At 33.8% G+C, this 26,489-nt stretch overlaps 1 protein-coding gene across 2 annotated transcripts in view; it reads left to right on the forward strand.

Annotated features, from left to right (window-relative positions):
* The window catches only part of LOC129802524 (semaphorin-2A), a 610,443-nt gene that overhangs the window by 423,423 nt on the left and 160,531 nt on the right, over positions 1 to 26,489 (forward strand). For both annotated transcript variants that reach the window (XM_055848429.1, XM_055848428.1), the window contains one exon: positions 1,696 to 1,747. In XM_055848429.1, coding sequence (XP_055704404.1) covers positions 1,696 to 1,747 — 52 coding nt within the window. The remainder of the gene's footprint in view (positions 1 to 1,695; positions 1,748 to 26,489) is intronic.

Below are 26,489 nucleotides of genomic sequence, written 5' to 3' on the forward strand. Positions count from 1 at the left end.
TGAATATCTGGAGTCTTGAAAAAATTAGCCAAGAATCTTACATCCTTCTTTTATGATATCGTGCACAAACCAATAGATTTCAATTAATGTAAATAGTAAAAAAAATTGTTTTTTTCCCCGGGTCATATATGACCCTAATGACGCGAAAGAGCTAGTCCTACTCTGAAAAAAATGTTTTGTTAAACGAACAAATGGATTTTGTTGAAATTTTGTTAAAAGGATGTTATTTACCAATTTAACAAAACTTTTTCTTGTATTTTACATGGAAAAACACCCTTTTGACAAACTTTTAAAAAGATTCAGTTGGCCGCCGATTTGACAAAACTTTTCCATATTCTGTATGGAAGAACATCCTTTTTACAAACTTGTCTTGTTAATTTGACAAAACATTTTTTTCATAGTAGTAATGGATATATAGAGATTACGTGTGATATTCTTTTTCTTTCAAAAATTGTCTCTATTTCCAAAAATATATTTAAAAAGGTGCCTAATTGCCTTTACACATTCAAAGTAACATATTTACAAAATTTAAGGTTTTGTGTTGTATGCATAATGGTGCTATTCCAATAAAATGTGGAACATGTGTTTTTTAGCACTTTACTGTTTTCATGTATTTCTACATAATCGATTTGTCTCAGTGTTGGTTCCTGTCACGGCTGTTTGGTGGTTTTAGAACACAGCGAGGACAGAGGAAAACATTCAAGACAGAAACCAACACAATACGAAGAAAGTCGATAATGCAGAAGCACTTGAGAATAGTAAAGTGCTCAGAAAACATGTTCATTTTTCATTGGAATAGCTTCATAATATTCGACACACAATAACTTTTCTTTTGTTGTAAATATATTTATAACATTTCAGTAAAAGTAAATGAGATCTAAACCTAGTCAAATGGCTCACTCAAGTTTCGAAAAAATGTTTACAAAACAAAAGTTATTGTGCATCGGAAATAACTTACATAAAAACCTGAAATAACTGAATAACTTATGTTTTTTAAAAATGTTTTCGATACTACATATAACGCCCCTGGCAAGTTGCCTGAAATTTGAAGCCACTTTCTCATACTTCGATTTAAATTTATATGGGAATTTTTTAGCACTCGCGACCGTTATGCTAAATATTTAAAAAGTGAGAAGTTTTTCCGTATTATAAGATACCTTTCCGTATGAAAGGATAAATATACTAAATTTTTGTTTAAATAATTTTTTTTCCTCGGAGCACTGTGAGTTAAGTCCGAGATCAATTTAGGAATTGGCTTCAAATAGCTCCATATAAAAAAAATTAACTTGCCACATGCTTGCTACATATGGCTATCACTAAAATTTCAAACACATCGCACTGTGGCTATTTAAATGGCTTATTGGTAGTCGTTTTATTGTAATCTGTAATAAGATAAAAAATTGTTTTCTAAACATGTTTATGAAATAATTGCCAAGAGTAAGTCTTCAGTTATAGTTGATGCATCAATATAGAAGCAAGAAGCACCAATAGTTAAAGGAGATAATCCAAATAAATACCATAAAAATACCATTAATCTGTGCCAAGGCTATAATCGCTTTCACAGGTACTATAACTCTGCTCATTTTCTTCAATTTCTAAAGCAGAAACCTTGCAGAGGAACAAGTTCAGTGGTGAATAAAATTGGATCCCATGGGATTTAACTAATATATCATTTTCTATTTTATCTCTTTCCAGGGATCGTGTATTTAAGCTTAATCTCAAAAATATCAGCTTATCCGGCTGTGAGGTGAGTCAAACTATGAAGTGTTATAATTTAATTTCCAAACCACCAAACGAATGACAGTAAAAATGGGAGAAAATGTACATTTTTCCCTGGGATGAGTCGAATACTAAAGTTACGACCACAAAAGTGTGAACAAGAAAAATTCACACCGCTTTTCCATTAATTTAAAACCAATTTAGCAACTCTATGTCTCGCTATAATTTTTTTCTCTCTTTCATCCTCACTCTGCGTGACTCTTTTGGTTCACGTAATCGATACATTCAGTCGAATTTTTGGGCTTGGAGAACCACCAGTCCAAAATGAATCGACATGGATCACAGGGTTAGCGTCATGCTTCACTGGGGACGTTTGGGCACAAGGGACTTTGGAGCTAAAAGCTCCCACGCTATTGTTTTATAAATAAATATATATGCATTCACCAGTTTATTGAGAGCTTTTCCGTGTGCGTCAACCTATCGGCGACGGCAAAAAAAAAGGGTTGAAATTAACGGTGACACAACCTCTCTGGTATCTGAGTGTCTCGTCAGTCTATTTTTGACACCATTTGTCTGACAATACAGAAGATACAGAGATACATTTTCATTGTGTTTCTGATTGAGAAATACGGAAAGATTCAAAGTAAATAATAATAATCAATTTTCTAGGAATAATAGTATTTGTAGATATTAAGGTATTTAATACACTAAAAGTGAAAGAAAATCAGAAAACTTCTGGGAAGTTTTTCTGTCGTTATAATACTGAAGATTACATTAAGAGTACGAAGTATTAAAGCTTTGAAATTTTAAAAAAAATTGCAGATGTGACGGACTGTGTAAGATTTCGCGAAGCACTTAAATTTTTCCTGAATTTGGCCCTTCCTAAAAATCGGTTTTGCTTGTTTTGTTCAGTTTCTATAAGAACAGAAGTCTCATTTGTAAACCTAACAACGACCTTAGTATACCCAAGTAGTACTGCAATAAAGAGCATTGTAATTAAGTTATTGAAGACGTCGTCAGAACGTCAGTACATCACCAAGGTTGGGCGAATTTTTTACATTTTACATAATTTTTTATATAATAAAAAAATCCTTTAACGTGTGCTACATTTTTAACATGTAATGTTAAAATGTAAAAAAAATGTCAAATTGATTGACACTCATCAAATATCTTATTCAATTTTTTTATTTTTTACTCAATCAAAGATTTCGCTGTAATCAGTAAAATATTTTGGGCGTTTTGCTGTGAAGGTTGTCGTCTAAAATGTATGATTAAATTTACTGACAATCCCAATTCAAATTTTCTACTACCGTGTTGAACCAATATAACAGTAACCATCTAAACGATTAATAATTTTTGAACTTTTATTATCTAAATACCCATGGAGTTTTCAAATTGTTCTGTCGTTTCTGCTAATCATCAATATTGTAAAAATCATTAAAATTAAGATTTATTTCCTGCTCTCTTCATAACGATAATTTTTTTGAGGGATTTTGCTATATACCTTGTCCAAGACATCACAATCCGGAAAACAATGTACATGAAGAGAATCAGTGTCTCCTTGCTAACACTGAATCTGTGGTAATGAATATAGTGAATATTGTGACAATATTCTAAAAACCATCGTGTTTTATTATTAAAATGAGACTAACGTATTAAACAAAAATTCACACAGAAATTGTGATATTATATCGGTTTTTAATAAAATCTTCATAGAATCTCAGTAAAAACGATCTAAATTGCTAAACGTTTCATTCGTAAGCTGTGAGGATTTTATATTCAATTTTAACCGTCTTATGCTGCAGCTGTGCGCTTTTTATTTGTAATTTATCCTTTTCATGTTGAAGTTATGAGTGCTTTACATACAAATGAAATCATTTTAAGCTTAAGTTGCGCGTAATTTGGACACTATATTAACCGTTTTATGCTGAACCAGATTGCCGGTTCTGTGACAACCTTTTTTTTAAACTTAAGCTGTACAGGTTTTATGCACATTTATGATCGTTTTTACTGGAGATTAATTTAAAAATATATATTTTGACTTTATTCTTTGCGTATTGCGTTTAACATCTTTGTATTAAGAACACAAAATCCTTAATTTTTCCTGCACTTCTGGGGTTTTTATTGGCTTCTTAAATATATTTTTATTGGCTTCTTAAACTTATTTATATTATGTTAAAATTTCCAGTCAAAAGACACGGCAAACATACAACATATAGGACACCACAAGGGGCCGAAGTCAGGCCTCTGTCGGCCTCGATCGCCTTCCGTACTCCATGAATCGATAATACAACTCAACGGAGCAACGGAGGGCGATCATGGAGACAGTCGTTTCGAGCTTCCGAATTTGTAGAATAGAGGGATTTATAGAATTCCCCTACAGGGTCATACTTAAAAGCTAAGATTCAAATGGAAATAATATAAAACGAAATCATGGTATTAAATGTTTATTTGAAAAAAAGAACATTTTCAATAAGCAGTGAAACCAAATAGCTTTTTCAGTTAAATTCAACAGACTTCTATAGAAGAAATACTCAATAAACAGCTTGTTATTATGACCCCTCATACCCCCTGACTCTTGCAAAACAAAGACGAAAATTTTCCGTTCTTCCATCATAAAACCATCAACAGTCCTCTAAAGCTTTTGAAAAGTAGATGAAAGATACCAATTAACTTTCTCACCCTCACAATGAAATCTATTTTAGAGAACTTCCCCCAAAAAATTCCACCTCAATCTCTATCTCGACGCAGTCCATCAAATTTCCCTTATTGACAATTCTACCTTCAACCAACAAAACCTCCAAGTTACTTCACTACATTTTGGCAAAAGAATTTTCTTTCTCCCCCGACATCCCAATTTTACCCAGAGTGAATAAATAAGTTGGAGCTGAAATTTTTTTGTCGGTGTATCCCTCCATCTCCGACCCAATTTACATCTTGCTGCAAAATCGAAATAATTCCTCTCGCATTTTTACGATTTTTATTTCCCAGCCCCATGACACATGAAATTCCCATCTCCCGAGGGGGTGGAAATTTAGGAGTGCAAATGTATCGTTTTTCCTGCTGGCGTATGTGGAATTTGGCCAAGCACAGGCAAAAAAATGCTCGAGGTCCACATTTACATCTCTGTCCGAGGATTTTTTTTTTCCTAGTATCCTCTGGACCATCCTACCCAGCATTTTGGTTCTTTTGTTGTGACTCTTAACAATTCGATTTACTAGATGGTGGAGATTTTTACATCACATACGTGCCACCGTATTTCTTCTTTTTTTTTGCTGTTGGCCCACAGAAAGGAATAAAATTTCGGACAAGATGTAAAACCTCAAATAATGTCACACCAGTGATTTGATTGAGAAATCATTTGCCAAGGAGTTACTTAATAAAAGTTATACTTTAGAATCAGAAGAGAGATTTAGATTTATTGCTGCTTATCTGACAGAAAATACTGAATTTTAAATTATATTGGTCGAAACCTGACCAAATTAAATATTTGATCTTGAAGTATTTCATGCAAATTGTTGAAAAGCTATTATTCACATTCAAAATATTTTAAAACAGACAGTAACATGACTTGTAATTACTTAGGGTAAATTAAGCTAATTCAAAACCTGCTCCAAATGGAAATTTTTCGCTACTCCAAATGGAAACGTCATTGTTTTCACGATAATTGCAGTAATAAATTATTATATTTATATATTTTCTATACCACAGTTGCATTATTTAGTTAATTTATCTCCAAATAAAGCGAAAATCCATTCATATTCACAAATTTTAATTTGTTAATTTCTCAGAAAATTAAAAGTGTAATTTTTCACCATCGAATTTTTCGTCGATCGGTCGTGTTTTCCAATGAAAAACACAATGAGGTGACCAGAGGCATGACGTTTTCTATGTTTCCCATATATTTCTAGCGTGCCGAAAAAACTATTGAGTTTATTACCTGTTTTCTGTCATTGTAGCATGAATTAGCAAATAATACAAATAGATAATAAAAGCCAATTTAATATAGAATAGGCAACCAAAAACCCCAAATTGGCAACCTATGTACTTTCGGAGATATCTCGTGAAATGTGTACGAAAACAGGAAAAAATTTACACTACAACTGGTCGCATTTTTCAGAGCTAATGTCACCCCCCTGGAGGTGACTGTTGTTTATTCGTTTTGTTTAACATTTATGTCATCTTTCTGGCTAATTTTAGTTAAATTAAGTTCTAATCTTTATTGTTAACGGTACGTGAAGTTTTCAAATGAAATAAATACCTATTTCGTGAACACAAAGGATTTTTCTGAAGTGTTTGCAAATTCTTCAATAGGAAACTCCGGAAATATGATTTTTTTTGGAGAGATTTTCTTATTGTTTTAGATGGGAAAAGGGAAAAGACCAGGAATAAGAACAAATCCTGCACTCAGGAGCAACTCAACAAGGTTTTGGAAGCCTTTCGTCGCGGTTTCACTTACAATGTTTGTCTCCAATTAGAAATTTTTCCTTGTCTCCATTTGGAATAATATGTTTCAAATAGAAGCATTTTACGCTCGCGTATTTTTCTTATATTTAAGAAGTTTTCAAATTATATCTAAAGAATTTTCACTAAACAGTAACATTCTAGAAGAGTCAAGGAGCAAATTTATGTAATTCTCTTCATAAAAATATAAACTTAATGTGTTGAAGCTTCTGTCAAAGTTAAAGCGTCTGGAAATGGTTTTGAATTAGGACATTTACCCTATACCAATACTGATTATGTAAAAGAGATCTAGATATTTTAAGAAAATTAAAAAAAAAGAGCACTTTTACTCATTTTGACGTAGTTATTGTACATAATGTACTCTCAATTTAGTTCAAAATGTTTAATTTTGAAGTAAAATTTTATTCAAAATACAATTTAGACTTAAATATCTTCAAAATGCTCCATTTTAAAGTAATTCGCTCGATTATGTTTTTGTAGATCATGTCAAAATATTTATTATTTATTTATAATGACTTTTATACACAAGTATTTACTATTGACACCTTTGGAAATATCCAGACCCACCATTGGCCTCTCAAAAGAACTAAGCTCAAAATATAGCCGGTTTACTTTAAGTTCGTTGCATGTTTTTGACCATTGTGAGTAACTTTTTAAATGAAGCAACAAACTTTTGACGCATAAAAAATTAACAACTTTAAGAAAACAATTGTTTTTTATATGAAATAAAATGATTTTTTTTCCTTCAAAATACTTAAATAAGATCAACGGATTACAGGCAACTAATTTGCAAAAAGAAAAATTTTAAAAAGTATTTTTTTTCTATCATTTTTTGCATCTGATTTCCCGAACATACATGAGGCAACAAACTTTTGACACCTACTGCATGTCCTAGCAATTTATTTCAAAAGGCTCCATTTCAAAGTAAAAATCTTCAAAATACCAAATTTTGAAGCAAATCTCTGGCAAATTTTATTATAGATCATGTAAAAATCCTGTATTTTTACGATAATTTTTCCAATGTATAGTCTTTTTTTTCTAGGTTAAAATTATATCTTGGATTGATCAAATTATTTTTACAAGTCTTTAAGTTTCGATGTTAACGCATTTCTATATACCTAACGTACACGTGTGCTAACAATTTATTTCAAAATGCTCTATTTTGAAGTAGAAATCCCGTCCAATTGCTCCATTTTAAAGTAATTCGCTTGGACATGTGCTAGATAGACCGCGCGAACCCTTCACTGAGAGAAATCCGAAAAAGTTAAAATAACATTCCGGAAATGTTAATTTTACCCTGCAGTATTGATCCGAACTCGGTGTAAATATTACCCTTTTTAGGTGTATTGGGGATTAAAGTTACCCTTTTTCATGTTAATTTTACCCTTAAAAATGTGTTAAATTAACATTAAAAAATGTTTATATATTTTTACACCTAAAAAGCGTTAAAGTTATGAGGAAAAAAAGTTAATCACACCCTCTTTTTTTCCTCAGTGTTCTTACAATGTGTAGATACTAACAATAGTCTAAGAATTTTCTGTGCAAATCAAAGACCGAATGATTAGAGATAGTAATTTTAGGTATAAGTTCATTTCGTGCTAAACCTAAAAAAATATATATCTCAATATCCACCGTTTTTCCATATTCATTTCGAATTGCTTGTATTATCCAACCCTCACCCGAATTTCAATGGTGCAAAATGACACCATCTGGCCATTTTTTTTCACCCAAGAGAGAATATTTCAGTCCCAAAAGAATTGCCTATAGGTGCATCAGAAAATGCTTAAGGGTTTGGGAGAAAAATGGTAATATTGAATACTTGGAATAACTTTCAATTATCTGTATGACAAGCTTTTCAAAAAGCAATTTACAGTGCACCTAATCCATTTCCCGGACCAACCCCATATGACACATTCCTGGGCCGCAGGGGTTGCATGGGATGCGAAATTTCCATTTGTGCCAGTGACAGGAAGATCAAAAACGACATTTACACTCCATGTGGGGAAAACCAACCCTCTATCCGCAAGCTCCCCTCGGAAAAAAATATATCTATGGGATGCACCTCTCGAATCACTGCTTTCAAACCCCAACCGACCAACCATCAACATTTTGGAAATTAATGAGGGTGCATCCAATCCCCTCGAAGGTGCTCAACATGCGGTATTTTTTTTCACTGAAAAAATAAAACCAAAGGGTTGAGATGCATAAATAATTGAATTTCAAATGTTTGCATTCTGGGTTACGATAATAAAAAATAATTTTACATTCTACTATTGTAAAACTTTAAAATTGCGGCCAAAGCTCACCCTTAGGGCCTCAACCATTTGCATCCTTATGGTTTGGCTTGAAGGACGCAAAAGGGTCACCCAGGGAATGGATATTGAATTCGAAATTCTTTGGGTAAAATGAAGCCACTAAAATTCATCTGCAATCGATAATATCCAAAGTGTTTAGCATTTTCCAACGCCTTAAGGGAGGAATATTCAAAACGGCGTCTTCAACCATTATAGGAGGGGTTGAAGATTGCAAAATTGTGATAAACACTCACTGGACTACGGTATTTGTGATTCTAAATCGAAGAAACTAGGTCAAATGAAGCAATATCATAAATTTTCTGAATTGAAAATCAAAATGAGAAAAATTTTAAGATTTAGATAAGGTACCTGTACCAAATTTCGGTCAACTTGCAATTTCGGTAAATGCTTTTGTTCCTCAAATTTCCATGAATTTTTAGTTTTTGGAGCAAAGACTTTGAAGGAATTTCGGAAAGAGCAAGGAACCATGTGAATCAAGGTGGCCGAAATATTACACAAAACTGGCTATATTTTTTATTCATTTTAAAATGTATTAAAAATGATATTAGAGAAAATAAAAACAATAAACTATTAACAAGGTTTTAAGCAACTTTACTTAAAAAGAATTAGGGTGAAAGGAACACCTATTGAAACTTTAAGAACTCGTGTCAGGACCTATTGACACCCTACTATGTATCATTTGGAATACGAAATTTGAACACTTACCTTTATCGAAAAACGTAGATTAATGAAAAAAACCGCCATGCTACTTACATTTTATTAAATACATTAAATTTTTGATAAAAGTGTAAATAGGGGTTCCCTGTCGAAGAAGTATTCATTCGACCCTAATAAAAATTTTACTTTATAATAAAAATATTACATTTCGAACTTAAGACTTAGGCGCGCATGCACCTATGCTAAAATTTGGTACAGCTAGCCTACTTGGTTTATTTAGATAATTAGTATTGAACTATTAAATTTATTTCATTTTTCGTTTGAATTTATTTATTGTCTCTTTCTTTTGATACATATTTCGTGCCATCGTCGTCTTAGAACCAAGATCATACTCTAAATTTCATAATATCTACTTTAGCAATTTCTACAAGCTCTTCTTTAAGTTATTTGTAATTTTAGAGCTGTTTATCAAGAGCTTTATACCTCTATTTACGGAGAAATATTAATATACACAGAAATTTCCGGATCCTGATTATACTATTTTTGCCTACTGTCCTCGACTTATTAGTTGTAAAATAATTTTTGGAAAACACTCTCAATGTATTATTAGGAGAGTTTTGAAAGGATAAAAATGAAAATTCTACGTGCCTTTTCTAGAAAAGTATTTTAAAAACATAACCTTTTTAAATGTAAAATTTTTGAATATTCCGGTATCATCAAATTATTGCGGAATTTAGATATGGGATGGGGGGTCATCGATGACCGAATGTCGATATCTCTTACCGTTTGACCTCGAGTTCGAGAACAAACTAAAGGTCAAGTTAAAAAAATATTTTTTTAAAAAATATTCAATTATCGGTACTTAACCGATTCACTACCGATGAAGACCATCACAACCGAGTTCAAAATTTGAATACCTTTCCAAAAAAATCAAATTAAACCAAATCGGTTAAAGAGTGAGCTCTTCAAAGTGATTGAGCTTTCCGGTGTTAGGTATGTTTGAACGAAATGTTCATCTGGACTACCTCTAAAACATACCCGAAAATCATAGAAAAACTTGGGCGAGTTTTGAAAAAAAAAACATGGTTTTGGAATTTGGAACGGTGGAGTGGGGTGAGGGAAAAGAGAAAAACACCAATAAAAATGTTTTTGTTTTTATTGGGGGTCACCGAAGTCCGGAAGTTAGTATCTTTTACCCTTTAATTTGTAGAGCCGTGACAAGTTGCAAAAAAGCGGTTTATATTACTGCTCTTTTTTTGAGATCGAGCACTAAAAAGTACTTTATTATCGATAAGATTTAACGACTGTGGATGGTAATATGTGTGGAAATCGGAAAAGCAGTCAAAAAATTATAGCAACTTTTTGCTAGCGACGCGTTTCGATTTATTTAAAATCTTCTTTTTCTATCTTTCCTTTATAGAGTATGAAGAAGATTTTAAATAAATCGAAACGCGTCGCTAGCTAAAAGTTGATATAATTTTTTGACTGTTTTTCCGATTTCCACACATAGTACTTTATTATTTTAATATTATTTCGTGGAAAATTAATAATATAATATAATATCGGGTCAAAGGAGTACTTACTACTGGTATCTTGTTCCTGTCATTCAGTATTAACCTTCCCGATTTGAGAGCTCTCTCTAATTGAGGATTTTTCTGAACCGATTCGAAGATCAGAAAGATCAAAAAGAACTTGCCTAAAAACCCGTTGGAAGTTCGAAAGTTTAAACCAACGAGTTACACAAAACTGAGGAAGTTCTTCAAAAGGACATTTATTTTAATGAAATTGCAATTTAAACATTGTACCATCCTGAATTTCCACAAAACTATACAAAAATTCAATTGCTGACTGAAGTGTCAAGAATACCGAAATTCGAAAGAGCAGAATAATCAGCGCTAAAGCGGCGAGTACGTGAACTTGCACTTTCGGCTTCCGGTAGATTTTCGAATAGGTTTGGCTTGGCTTTGGAGTGGCTTAATCTCTTCGAAAGGTTATTACTGAACACAGCCATTCTGTACCATTTGGGATATGATATTAAAAAAAAATATCCTTATAGGAAGAGTTAGATTGATGAAGAAATGTCATATTACTTGGATGTTATTAGATAAATAAATTAAATTTCAATATTTTCTCGAAATTGCCAATATACATGTTCCCTACTGAGCAGATGTTCCTTCAATCTTACCAACCTACCTTTTAATTTTAAACTACCTTTTAATTTTAGCACCATGTTTATTTTCGAATTTGCGTAGTTTTTTAGTCTCAGAAATGTTGTTAATCCCGGCACCTCCTGTACCTCTTTGAATACTATTTAAGATTAATAAAAAAAGAGCTTGATTGTTATTAATAATTCTGGCCAGGGAGGTGACATTAGCTCTGAAAAATGTGACCGGTTTTAGTGTAATTTTGTTCCTGTTTTCGAACACATTTCACGAGATATCTCCAAAACTACGTAGGTTGGAAATTTGGGGTTTGCGGTTTCGTCTTCGTTATTAAATTGGCTTTTATTTTGTTTTAGTATTATTTGCTAAGTCGTTCTACAATTACAGAAAATAGCTAATAAACTCAAAAATTTTTTCGGCTCGCTAGAAACATATGGGAAACATAGGTAATGTCATGCCCCTGATTCTGGCTCTTGTCCAAAATAAGACTGACTTCGGATTTTTTCTAGTTCGAAATCTTAACCTCATTTTCTTAAAAATAAGTGAAGGTAATTGAATATATAAAATTTTATATTTATAAACTTTTTCAATATAGGAAATGATCCTAAATATTTTTGTATTACACAAAATTCATGAATGACAAAATCAGTCATTTATTCAGTTGCAATGTACAGAACTTCCAAACACTGTTTCCGCATAAAATCGATAAAATACTCTCTGAATGGCGATCGAAAATGCTCACTTATTCATACACACAGACTGGAGTGGCGTAAAAGAGAGCTTTTTGCAAAGTTGAACAATCGCTGAAAGCGTGATTGGGCATAAAACTGCGTAAAGTCTGACTACAAGGACTGAAAGCATCAAATGATTCCCACACAAAATAATCAAATAATTTATCAATCAGAGGATATGTCAAAAATCCCGGACCTTGTCAAACCCTCAACCACTCAATTTTATTTCCATTAAACTTTCCATGGATGCAAAAGAGATTCCCATGTTCCTTCGACGTACATAAATCGCGCTTCTAGTGAATGATTCTGGGGGAAATTTGTGTGACAGTTGAGAAGATATAGAGATGGAATTTTTCTTTTTTTTTTTTGAAAGTAAAGATGTTCATAGAAGACACATCAATCAAAGAGAGATTTATTGGTGGCAATTTGAGTGAAAATTTCTCTTGATGATTTTTTTAAATGTTCAATGCAGACGAAGCTTTTGACTGAAGCTTATCAATGAGATGAAATTCTATATTGAAATACCTTTTTTATGCTTTTTGATAGAAAAGTAAAAACAATTTCTACTTTTGCTTCACAAATTGGCCAGTTAACGGTGGTTTTAAAAAAACCAAATCAAATGGCAAAAATATTGCAAAAGTATACAGCTTTTTTTTCCAAAAAAAGCTCCTAGATAAATGTTAAACTAATGCCAAGTTTTGAAATATCTACTATAAGAAAATTCTTTTCATGCCACAGGAAAAAAATCTCAATTGAGACATTTATTGTGAAATGTGGAAAATTGAAGAAAAAAAAACCTTAGTGTTTTTTGGGGCAAGAAAAAAACTTTTGACAGACATGATATTAAAAAGTTATGCAAAAAAGGAAAGATTCTATTACCATGTCAAATGCAAAAGATGTAAGGACAGAAAATCTTGACGAAATACTTGTTACTTTCTCAAAAGCACTTTTGTGTGGTACAAACAGGGAGTTGCTTTTTTTTTAAAATGGAATTGAGCAAGAAAGAATTTCAGTAGATTTCAAAAAGCCCATAGTTTTGATGTGGTGAACCAGAGAATGTCACACATTTCCTTTCAAATCATAAAAAAAATACTCAAATGTATATGTTTCTGACATCAAAGACATTAAAATGATTGCACAACTGTTACATGAACTTTTTGGTGTTGAAAAAAAACAGAGCTCAATTGAAAAAAAATGAAGCGTATTCAACTATGCTGGATTTGTTGTGGAAAATTGTGTACATGGACTGGAGTAGGGAGTAGTAGAATGTTGTAGGAAGTAACGTGAAAATCCATTTTCCACCCCAAAAATGAAAGTAATTGAATTGAGATAAAATTCACCCCTCAAAATGAAATTGAATCTTGACTTAATTCTCCTGATTTCTTGTCCCGATCTTTAAGAAAAGCATCGTGAGCGTGACGAAAAAAAGTGTATGTACACATTAAATGCAAAGAAACACTCCACTTGGCTTTTATTAGTATTTATGTTGTATTAATTTCATAAAACTGTCTTATTTCCTAGGCAGGGTTTTATGTACTTATACAGATCCGGGTTGGAAATATTTACGCAGCCGAATCAGTTATGCTAGGAACACGATAAATATTTTGTTCTTTTAAAAAATGAAGTTTAAAAAAATGTAGGGGAAAGTGGTCTGCCTTTGAATGCGGCAGCCTTTGAATGTTTCAATTTTTCTCTTATTTCTCAAAGCAAAAATTCTATTTTGTGAACTATACTTAATACTATTACCTATTTTCTATTAACTTCGATTAACAAAATGTAATTTTAGCTTTGGGTAATAAGGGAAAAATTGAAGCATTCAAAGGCTGTCGCATACAAAGGCAGGCCACTTTCCCCTAGGTGATTATAGGGCATTTTTCTCCTATTTCTTTTTTAAATGGAACAGGACCTTACCGTGCTTAAGCTTCACAAACCAATTGTGATTGTAAATTATGATGATAAGGCTCTATTCCACTTAAAAACAGAGGAAAGCCCTATTCCAAAGGTTTCAAAGGTACCGTAATTCAAAAATGCCTCACATTCTAATGCCCTGGACACACTTACGACTAAAATCCAGAGACGACTAAGCTAGTTCATAGCCAAGTGGCATAGCCAAGTCCAGGACATAAGGCAGGACTTTGTTTTTTTCCCCCTTACCAGGTTCTTAGGCCTTGAGGCCTATTTTGACCAATATCCAATGTTGGGAGATCCGATATCAAATTACCTATGTATTCAAAAATATGTACCAAATCATCAATCAATATAAAATTTTCTATCATCTGGTAAAAATAAATAAATAAAAAATAAATAAATAACAGATATAAGTTTGAACCTTACACATTACTAGCCTTGTTAAATGCAGGACTTTGTTTTATTGTCTTTTGACTATTTCACCGCTTGTCTGAGGTTGAAAGTTTGCTTCATGGCGTGGTTCAGGGGCCGCTATTGGACCCATTTCTCTTTTTCTGTTTATTAACGACCTAGTCCCCGACGAGTGGCCTTCAAAGTTGAAGCCAATTTCTCACGCGTGTGTTCAGTCATGGAAATGGATTCAGGAAATTATACACGGTGATGACCATTGCACTTAATTCTCTTTTATTTCTCCCATACGACGTTTCGGAGGCAGATTTCCTCCTTCCTCAGGTCTATAAATACAATTTTTTAATCAAATTTTGGACAATTTATTTTTGAAAGGATTTAAAAACAATAATAATAATCTAAAAACACTCGGAAGAAGAAAATTCGGAAAAAAATTCACATTTTTTGCTATAACTTACACTACAGACGTCGCCAGTAAGCGAATGGAAGAATTATTAATGGTGACCTAGGCAAACCAACCGAGACTTCTAGTCACTGAAACATGGTTTTAACTAGCATTGAGCCTTGGGAAATTTAAAATGGCCTCCATTTAAACCCCAAAAAAGTCACAGGCCCTTATAATATCTAGAATAAAGTTGTATGGTCCGATTACACCTCTTACAAATACGGGCAATCTATTCCGTTTGTTGAGAAAGTACGCAGTTTCGGCATTATCCTTAATTCGTCAGACCAAATTTCTCATATTAACCAAAGAATTTATTGTACCTTGCGAACGCAGCGTAGGTATTGATAGCTTAGGGGAAACTGGGGCACTGCCAAACACGGGGTAGCACTAAACATAAATTTTTATTTCCAAACTACTTGGACTACCTCGTTCATTTCTTCAATGGACAAGCATTCCTATAATGCCTATAAATTTCTATATGTCTTGTCCTCTGAAGTTCAATATCCAATTAAAAAATGCAGGGTTTGGTGCTACCCCGTGCTTGGTGGTGCCCCAGTTTCTCCTACGCCAAAAAATACTTGAGTACTCTTGATTAAGTCGTTGCTCCTACTCATGTGGCAATATATACTACTTACCAACACCGGAACATGCTGGAGTGCCCTCCATCACCAGCCTTCCGGAAAAGTCCGCATTGCCCATGCCTGGGGAGCCACGAATCAAGCTACCTCACAGCTTCACGGAAGAACTGATTTAACTCAATTCAATTCGTATGCGCCTTCAAGATAATTCATCGGACGCTCACCACTCCATCTAGCGGAACTGTAATGAAATCGAAACTTGAGGTTAGCCGCTATTATAGCACCCCTTAGAGTCACCACCCAAACTGAACAGTGATTGGTACCGTTGACTTCGTCAGGACGGGCTATCTACCTTCAACTTCTCTAGGCGCAATAATCTTACTACACCTATAATAACCTATGGTGCTGAGCTGTTCTTCGCAGCGGTTAAGCGAAACTCAGAGGAGGCTATCCGTGACCATCCGTGACTTTCCACAGCTGTGTCAGACGTTTGAAGCCTTGGCCTCCCGTAACATCATAGTGGGTTTTGATCTCCCATAACTCCTCCGTCTGACAGCGGTGTCATGTCTATTTCGTTTGATCATCTCTCGCGCTACGTAACTTCCCTTCCGATTCCCAGGACCTCTGCTAAGGTTCCTGGATTCTTGGTTTCTAGAGCTAATTCGAATCAGCTATCTCGTACGTTATTTGTTAAGGAGATAGTTTTATTTTGTTCCATTCTCCCGAATGTCGGACTATCCGTTGACGGAATAATTGGTCACTTCCAGTCTCAAACTAATTAATCGTTTATATTTACTTTTAATTTATATTCAACATGTTGATACTTCAATTTAAATTATATATTACTTCTTTCTTTTACCAGATTTCTTACTATATTTATTTTTTTCTTTTAGAGGGGCAAACCCTATTTGTTTGAATAATTATTTGTTTTGCTCTGGAGGTTGGTCACCAACACAAAGACGGCGGTGGACACTGAAAACTACACGGGATCTCAGTAAAACGAAACTGTACTTCGAAAGCATTGTTGATGATTAAATTCATCTATCGATCTATCTAATTAACCTGTAAAATTTGGCAGTAAAGATATATCACAAATTTTCCTACACCCGAAGGCTTAGGATAACCGAATAAGGGTCTTTTGTGTTAGTTTCCTTTGCCAATTTCTTTACAGTAAAATTTGACATGCTAAATATTATCGAGGATCAGCCTGGGTCTATTTGGGTCCTTATGAATACGGGCTTTATGTAAAACCGTTAAAAACATGGGTCATAAATACCATATATTACCCTTTAGATACAGAACGGAGTGTAATTTTTGTGGTCATTATCTTACCTTTTTCAAATATGGAAAAACTTTAATTAAAATAAAGTTTTTGTATTGAAAGAATAGCAGAGTTATAATATTTATTGTATGAATCTGTTAAGCATAGATTAAATGAATGGGAAGGGGATGAATTTCCGTGATGCTTTTCAAGGGTCACCCCAACGTGATTATTTCTGTATATTTGATTCGCTCCACAGCCGTAGGAAAATGTTCATGGGGAGAAAATTCAGTGAGTTGATGACGATATCTCTGTGTATACAATGTTTAATGCATTGGTAGATAAGGATTCGATTTATGTATGGCTTTAGCCCAGCCACCTAACTCACAACTTACTGTCTCACCATCCTCAAACTTTAAAATGTATAAATTTTGGAGCTGGATGGGGGAGGGGGGGTGGAAGGAGTACCGGTAGGGTGAATTGTGCTGACGCCTCGCACAAATTACGCATTTAAAGTCATGGAAGAACACCCGGAAATGACACAAAGAATTGATTTATTTAGTGTTAACCAAATGCTTCTCGATAATTGCGACGGAGATGCACAGTCTGATGGGGCAGAAAGTAAAATGGGATTTAATTAAGGGATGAAATGTTGCCTGTAAGAGCCAAAAGCATCCGCGAAGGAGTTGATTGCAGAATTTATGGTAAAGTCAAGGCAATACATTTTGCTGCAGCTCATTCACGAAAATTCTATAGGAAAATTTCTCTGCGTTGGCAAATAAATAGCTCTACTGTCTGGATCTCCAGTTAAATATCCAACCCCGAAGATAATGGCTAAAAAGAACATTGGAATGTATTAATTAGAAAGGTTAAATTGAGACGATGAGGAAAAGAGGAAGGGAAAATAGGAAAAGTATTGAAATGAAACGTTTAAGAGTGTTAATGGTGGAGGATAGCAGTCTCATCAAAGAGCCATTTTTTCCACGAGACAGTACAATAAATAAAGGATGTGCAGTGCAGTTTATACAAAAACGGAATTCACTGGAGATGTTGCATTTGCAGAAGCGCTGTAGCAGATTAAATATTAACATCTGACACTACAACATATATCAAATTCCAGAAATTATTATATAGAATACAATCCTTTATAGTCAAGAGTCAAAAGCAAATGCTTAAAATTATAATTATAGTTTGTTAAACTGATAATTGTCTGACTAATAACAGCACAACAGTGGAACGACGAAGCTTATATTTATCTGCTGCGAGTTCTTAATTTAAGCTAATTTAAAAATCTGAAACTCACTCGTATAGTAAAGTAGAAGCATAACTTTTGTCTGTATTAAACATACATTTGTCGAGAATTCCAATATTTTTGCCCAACTGTGATAACTGCAACCCAGGACGATGAACGCTGGGAGTCCTCAAGGGGTAACTCATTTCGGGGAACTCGAGCCAATCTGACCAGGGAACCCACGGGGAACCCGGGGAACTCATGGGGAACCCGGGGAACTCACGGGGAACCCGGGGAACTCACGGGGAACCCGGGGAACCCATACATTTTTTAAGGGAACCCGGGGAACCCATACATTTTTTCAGGGAACCCGGGGAACCCATACATTTTTTCAGGGAAACCGGGGAACCCATACATTTGTTCAGGGAACCCGGGGAACTCATGTATTTTTTCAGGGAACAGGGAACTCGAGCCACTCTATTTGCTTATGAATAACCCCTTGGGAGTCCTTGTAAAAAGCCTTTATCCTTCCGAAAAATTGCTGTTTTAACAACGAATAACGCAAGAACTGCTGAAGCGATCTTGATGAAATTCGGTACAGGGTCAGTAAATGACTTAAACTTTTTATTTATGCACACCACCCCCTTCTCCTAGCTTCCATTCTGGTAGCCTACATACAAAATGGGAACATTTCACCTTATAACTCCTTTCTGAGAGAAGGAGATAGAAAGCTGAAATATGACATTAACATTTAGCTGTACCTACATCCAGAATGTGCTAAGCTGCCAACCTCATTAGGAATAAGCGGTTTTCATAGGGATCATAGGGATCATAGGGATCCCTCATTAGGGATAAGCGGATCCATAACATATATCCAGTGTTTAAGAAGGTTGAGCGTTTAAACGGCATAGGAACAGATTTTTAGCCACAATTACATGTGTTTCTAACAACTACAGGACTTTAGCCGGCGTTTCACTGTCCATCCAGAATGGGTTTACAATTAATAGCAATTCAAGTTCGAAGTATTAGATAACGTCAAAATGCAAATGAACGACAGAATAGAAATATAACTTTGCCGACAGTGCGCATCAAGAAAGGATTCACTAATAAAATGGTACATTTTTTACTAGTGCATCCTTGAATTGTCCTATAGTGCAATTATCTCTTTGTGACAATCTGCACGAATCGTTTACATCACAATGTAGAGAGTTTGCCATTGTGAGGCAGGACTCCCATTTCAGCCATCTGATTGAATTGTCTCATTATCACAATTCCAGTTGGCAGTGCTTGGGCTGCCGTTATCAGTGGACACAGAGGCAAAATTGCTGAATTGCCATTTCAGAAATGGAAGGGTATGGGTGAGAAAATTCCCAGTCGGACATACCATGGTGAATGAGATAGGGGGTGATGTGAATAAATGTGTGAACTATTAACAATCATCACATATCTATCATCTTGTCGATAGATGTAAATTGCATTTGCCATACAATAAATAACAATGAAAATCGAGGAAATTTTGCACCACCAGGATTTCCCCAGTGTAACAAAATTTACTATGAACGATTCCCCCCCTTCAATTTATATGTTTTAACCCCTTTGAAGTTTAAACATACACCCACATTAGGGCACGCAGAGTCAGATTTTGGGAATTTGAACTAGGATTTTGGTTAACATCAATGCAAATATTTGATGCATATCCCCATTCATAAGTTACAGAATAAAATTTGCATGCTTTCACAAGCGTATGCTACTTATTTGGTCATGTTTTGAATATCGGAGCAATAACACTGGTGTCAGATGTATAACTGATTCATTACTATCGTTGAGCGTACGGTTCGTTTGACAATTGATAACCCAGTCGATGGTCGAACGCATCAATCCTCATCCGCATGATTGGAAACTGTCATATCAGAACCAGAGCAATAATTAATTGAACGACTACTTCTTTACTTCTTGAATTACTTTTGGGGATGGGGTAATTGTAGACATATGGTTTTCATGATTGCGACTAATCGATGTGAATTTTCTCTTTGCTCCCGAAGAGGTGGTTCGTTATTTCTTAATCATCAAATAGGTAATCACAAACCTCATGAGATGAAAATTCGCATCGTTAGAAGGCTCACCCGTGCGAACTATGCTCACATTCGCTTTGGGTGCAACTTGTTTCTGAAGTTGTTAGCCTTTTTAGGGCTTAATGAAATATTTCCAAATGAGAAATGTTGCTACTTAAAAACTTGTATTAAAATTTAAAAATAGTATAATATATTGGTTTCTTTTTTTAATATTATGTAGTTTTTCATTTTGAAACATACAGTAGACTCTCGCAAATTCGGCTCTTTTAAGATCGGGCTACTTTTTAATTCGGGCAGCAGTTAAATTTGAAAAAAGTTTGTAGATATTTTTCAAGTTCGATTATGATTATCAAATGAATAAAATATGCTCAAATTTGGCATGGTTTGTCTTAGTTTTGATCTGATTTTGCATTATTAAAGGATTTTCATGCAATTTACGTTATATATGAGTGTGTAAACTCAATATCAATATGCACATGAATAAAAAATCGTTGCATTTCAAAAAGTTTGTCGCCCGAATTTCTGTCTAATTCGGCTGACATTTCGGTCCCATATGCCCGAATTTGAGAGAGTCTACTGTATAGGGGAATGTAAGCATGGTTCGCACAGAGTGAACCTTCAATCGATGAGAATTTTCTCTTTGTTTGCAAAGACCTGGTTTACCATTTGTCATCTCGGCTCATGAGGTTAATACTTATCTATCTTATGGCTAAGAAATGACGAGAAAATATGCATTGTTTGAAGGTTCACTCTGTGCAAATCGTGCCAACATTCTCCTAACATGGGAACAATCTTATTGTGGACACGCTTTAATACTGCGCCTAAAAGCCTTACAATGAATACGGATTTAAACGTGTCACTGGAATAAAGGATAAAGCGGTCTTCAGACTAGAGATTTAAGCCAATTCCTGAAGGTCTCAAAATCCTAAATACCGAACAATTTTATTGCTGTTTCAAAGCCTAATGGGTTATTTATCTTTAATAATCCAATCATAAGTTAAATTTTTCCAAAAATCGTGGTTGATAGAAAATTAAAGCAGTTAGGGTAAGTGTGCCAAATTTCGGCATAGTTGCATGCAAGCGTCAAAGTCTTAAGTTTGAAATGTAATATTTTAAATTCAAATTGATTTTTTTATTCTTTCTTCTTAAAGAGTGTTGCTTCGAATCTTGTAAAGAGTTTACCGTCTTTATTTACTCTAAAATCATTCTTAATACATTTTAAAATGAATAAAAATATAGACATAGCTTTGGTGCTTTATTTCGACCACTTTCATTCTCATAGTTCCTTGCCCTTCGGGAATTCTTCCAAAATCATTTTCACGTCATCTTGTTTGTCGAAGCTACATTTTTTGTTATTCTTTTGCATTGTATAATCCAGGGGCATGACATTTTCTATGTTTCCCATATGTTTCTAGCGAGCCGAAAAAACTTTTGGGTTTATCAACTGTTTTCTGCCATTGTAGAATGAATTAGCAAAAAATATAAATGCAAAATAAAAACCCAATTTAGTAACGAAAAGGCAACCGAAAACCTCAAATTGGCAAGCTACGTAGTTTTGGAGATATCTCGCGAAATGTGTACGAAAACAGAAAAATTTACATTAAAATCGGTCGCATTTTCAGAGCTAATGTCACCCTCCTGGTATAATCTCTAGAGTATGTAAATCTAAAAGTTCATGGAAATTCGAGAAACAAAAAAGGTGGTCGAAATTGCAAGCTGGCCGGAATTTGGCACACTTACCCTAAGTCACATATGCTTTAGGACTGAAGTCCATATAAGGATAGGTGGGTAGGACCGCTGACTGGCTTAACAATTATCGTATAAGCTGCACGTTTTGATAATTACAAGGTTGCAAACTGATAATTAACTTAAAGTTAATTTAAATTAATTTTATTTAATTTTAATTTATTTTAAATTAGTTATTTAAATAGTTAATTTAAATAAATTTAAATTAAACTTAACTTAAAGTCAATTTAACACTAAACCTATTAAAACCGGTCAAATTGACCGGTTTAGAATCCTTTATTAATTAATTAATCCTTCATTAAATTCCTAAATTAATGCATCTAATATATTTTTCATTCTTTAAATTCTACTTTTTTCCTTTTTCCAAGAAAAATTTGTTAAGTATTCTACTTGATACGGTGTGTCATTTGACCGAGTGCACTAGGAAAAACGATAAAAAGAACAGCCGGTAGGTTTACTGTTAAGGAATATCCTGTTCTTTAATTTAGGCAAATGTTAAGATCATTTCCGTATCGGTTCAAATGAATCTTCAACTGATAAACACAAGTTCCAAAGTGGTTTTACGCAAAATGAAACTAGTTTTACCAGCACCATCGAATTCCCTAGTTTAAGCATTTTGTGAAGTTTCTTTTCATTTGGCCATTTAAATCTGAAATTGGTTTTACTTCTGAGTGTTTAAGAACATAGAGAAATCCCCAAAGTGGAATAGAGCAAAATTGCAGGAGTACTCAAGAAGAAAACTTTATGATTTTGATCTGGTAGATGATGCTTTGTTGGGGTTAAGATGAAAAAAAAAGAATTTGCTAAAGTGAAGCATAGAGAAAACAATCTCTAAAAAGCATTCTTTATCGGGCATCTGCATTTGTCCAACAAGTAAAACATTTATATAAGCTTTTTCTTATGGTATTGTGAAAAATCCCATCTCACCCTGGAGCTTGCAATTGTCTCTTAATTCTATCGTGTTCTACGTTCTACCTCCTTCCTTAGCCGTTGGTGTTTGTACTTGTACCCAAAACACCTGAGTCACTTAGAAGAATTTGTCGTTTCTGCAGAAATTATTTGTTGATAGTGAAGAAAATTGCACAAATTTTCTCCATATACCGTCTCTGCGGAAAATTAATTAAACTTTTTTCTTTCATTTCACCTTTTTTGCTGTTTTCAGCGCGGGAATGTTGTCAATTTTCCAAGAGGATGTTAGCTAAAAATATCTGTTGCAGCATTTTATGGTTAATTTTATTCACTGGTAGCACACAAAGTAGCAACAAAAAGGTGTTAGATGTGACTGGAAAATTTTAGACCACCACTGAAAAAAAGTTTTCTAGGGGCGAAAGCTCAGATTTAGGTGACACATTTCCTCACACCGCGATACTTTTCACCACGAATTTTTCTGCGCCGGAGAAAATTGTGTCCCGCACGTTAAACACGATAAACATTGTTATAAAACTGTTTACCTTTATATTTTTTAATACCTACAGTAAATAGAGTTTATTCTTTGGTGGTATATAGAGGGTGGAAGTTTTGATCTCCCTGGGCTGTTTTAAGAGAGCCAGCCTTGAATACTGGGCTGGGATTTTCTACTATGGTGCGGGGATCAGAAACTCTTGTGTCAACATAAATTTCATCCCATTTTAACACTTTCCCGTGTAATATTTGTGCACAGCACGAAAAGGTGAATTCACTGAGCAATAAATAAAGTATTTTGCCTGTGTGTTAAAACCAATCCCACGAGCAACCGCTCTCTAGAATTATCCACCAACCAACATTCTTCATACTTTACCACCCTCGTACCATTTTTCCAGATGGTCTTTTTCTTACACATCACCTCATTTTAAGTGTAATTCTCAGAAATATTACAGATATTGCTATCAAAGAATTTAGGTCAAGTTAGTAATCAAAATTAAATATAATATATTGTATTTGAAAAAGTAGAATTTTCCTAATAAATTATATTTCTAAATCGAGACAATTTCCGAATTATGACTTTAATAATTAGGAGGACTGTTTGCAATTTTGGACACTTTGAGGGTTAAGTTGGACACTGCAAATAATTGATTAAAACTATGGAATTTTCTTCCAATTTTAAATGAATAGATATTTCCTCTTTTCAGAAGATATTAACATCAAATACGTCAATAGCCATCTTATTGAGGCGGATTAGCTGTCCAAAGTTACAAGCAAAGTGTCCAAAATTACAAGAAAGGTGTCCAAACTTTCAGTCAAATTCATGTCTACGTATTTATTCATTTTTAAAAGTATTAAGACTAATTTTAGAAAAAGCAATGACGATAAACGTCTTGCCAAAGTGCCAAACAACACTACTGAAAAGTTTACACTGCAAAGTTAGGACATTGGTGCTTATGCGCACTCTGTCCAAATCATAGGAAGATCCGCTCTTAAAGAAGTTCTCGAGACCGAAAAAAAACCCGCGAATTCAGTCCAGTGACACAGAAAAATTGCATATGAAAGTATAATGTTAATAGTTTTTGAAAAAACAACCATACCATTAATATTTAGAGAGCAGTGCTCCGAGTTATTTCCTAGAGAAAAATAGACCACGCCCCTTTAAGAAGCTTATCATTATTTCAAGTAATATTCTTCAAGGTTTTATCTGTTTCGTTGGTAATGAGCGTGTTTGGAAACTTCGAGACAAAGAGGAAATGCTCTGATACCACGCTCACTTAATGACTACACTGAGAATTTTTTTTAAGGAAAAATGCTTTTTTTAAGGAAATTTCCTGCAGTGCTGTAAGTGGAAACATCAAAATTCTGTCAAAAATAACATTTTTGATGAAAATTCCTCCACTGAGATAAAAAAGAGGGTGCGATTAACTTTTTTCTTCGTAACTTTAACACTTTTTAGGTGTAAAAATATATCAACATTTTTTAATGTTAATTTTACACCATTTTAAGGGTAAAATTAACATGAAAAAGGGTTAATATAACCCCTAATACACCTAAGAAGGGTAATATTTACACTGATTTCGGATCAATAATGCAGGGTAAAATTAACATTTCCGGAATGTTATTCTAACTTTTTCGGATTTCTCTCAGTGCACGTCCATTTTTTACTTTTTATAGCTTTACAAAATTCAAACTTTTATCCGAAATTTCGGAAAATAGTTCTGACATTAAATAGGTAGTCACCTACAATATTTAACGTCTATCTCGTTATCTAATTAGTTGAAACTTTGAATATTTTAAATGAATCCCGGTTAAAATGCAGAAAGCGAAAATCCCGAATCCCAAAATCCTGAATTCCTAAAAGTATCATAGCGAGTTCCACTATTGTACTCGCGTGTGTTGGAAGCAGAGGGAAATTTTCCTGAGGAAATTTAGGAGATTTTTCCCCAGATTACTCTTCGGAGATTCAGGATTTTGACCTTTCGAAATTTTGGCTTTCGAGATTATGACCCTTTCGGAATTTCGGCGTTCTGAATTGTAGTTTTCAGGATTTTGGTTGGCATGCATCTAAATTTTTAGTCAATCAGAAAATCTTATCAAATTTAATGAGGTTAAGTTTTTAATTAAACGTGTGTAATACTTAAGTTAACAATATCTTATCCATACTAAATATCCCATTAAATGAAAAGAACAAAGGGAAATAATAAAAATCTTAAGTAACAAAAAAAATGTTGAAGAACAAAGCTTTAAGTTCCAGTGAGAAGCTCAATTTGGTTGAATTTGTTGAAGCATAAAGCCCAAGTCAAGTGCGAAGTAAAACTTTATGGGTATGCAGACCATAAAAATCCCTTCTGATTTATATGTCGTTTGAATTTTTAAATAATACTTGCTGTGGTGCGTGAAATATATTTATTGCGAAAAGACCAACCCTTGTACATATTACATTCAGTAAAATGGGCAATATTTGGTTTGTTGTGACTACAATTGCTGATTTTGCATCAATTTCGCTTCCGCCCTGGCAATTGGCATGGGACACAATTTTTTCCACCCCAACAATAGAGCACAATGAGTCAAAGAACTTTTCAGAGATTCTTCAAATACAACTTTCAATGGAATTGTAAGATATTGTAGTAAAATAAGTACAATATTGCAGTTTTTCTCAATAAAATTTCACTGAAATACCCATTAAAGCCATCATCTATTCTTCTTCAACTGTCTCTCTTTCAGCATATTTTCTCGAGAATGTCCTACATTGTTGACAAAAGCTTTTCTTGAAAGATATAAATCTTATACACATTTCACGAGAGAAAGAGATCTAATTTGTTTCATGTGATGACAGAGAATATAAACTTCATTAGTTTCAACACACGTTTTTGGTGTAAGGTCATTCTGTGTACGAAATATAATGTCTTCTGGTGAGTGATGATAAAAACATCAAGAAGACTGTTTGTTGTTGATGGATTACAAAGGAGGGATGGATTTCAATTAATTTGACGACGTGGAAGGATTTTGATGAGAGATCATTTCAGTATTACACTCACACAATTCTACAAGAAAAGTGTTCAGTAATATAACAATGAATTTTCTAAAAAAAAAACGTATTTCTAAGCTTTAGGAATCTATAGAAAATACGACTTACAATACATATGCTACCTCTCTATGTGACGTAAATGTACTAAGTTAAGTGATATATTAAAGTCTTTTGTGTTACGAATTTATGAAATACGTAACGTGTTTAAGTTATATTTCGAAATATTTAAACTTTTAAAAATTCTAAGAATATATTTTCTTTTAAATTTTTGTCATTTTCATATATGTTTTCGAGATTACCTAGCGGACATTTCGTCCTTATACGAAAATACCGTTGAATCATTTATAAGAACGGGTTTTT

This window comes from Phlebotomus papatasi, chromosome 2 (genome assembly GCF_024763615.1).
Source record: "Phlebotomus papatasi isolate M1 chromosome 2, Ppap_2.1, whole genome shotgun sequence".
Taxonomy (NCBI): Eukaryota; Metazoa; Arthropoda; class Insecta; order Diptera; family Psychodidae; genus Phlebotomus; species Phlebotomus papatasi.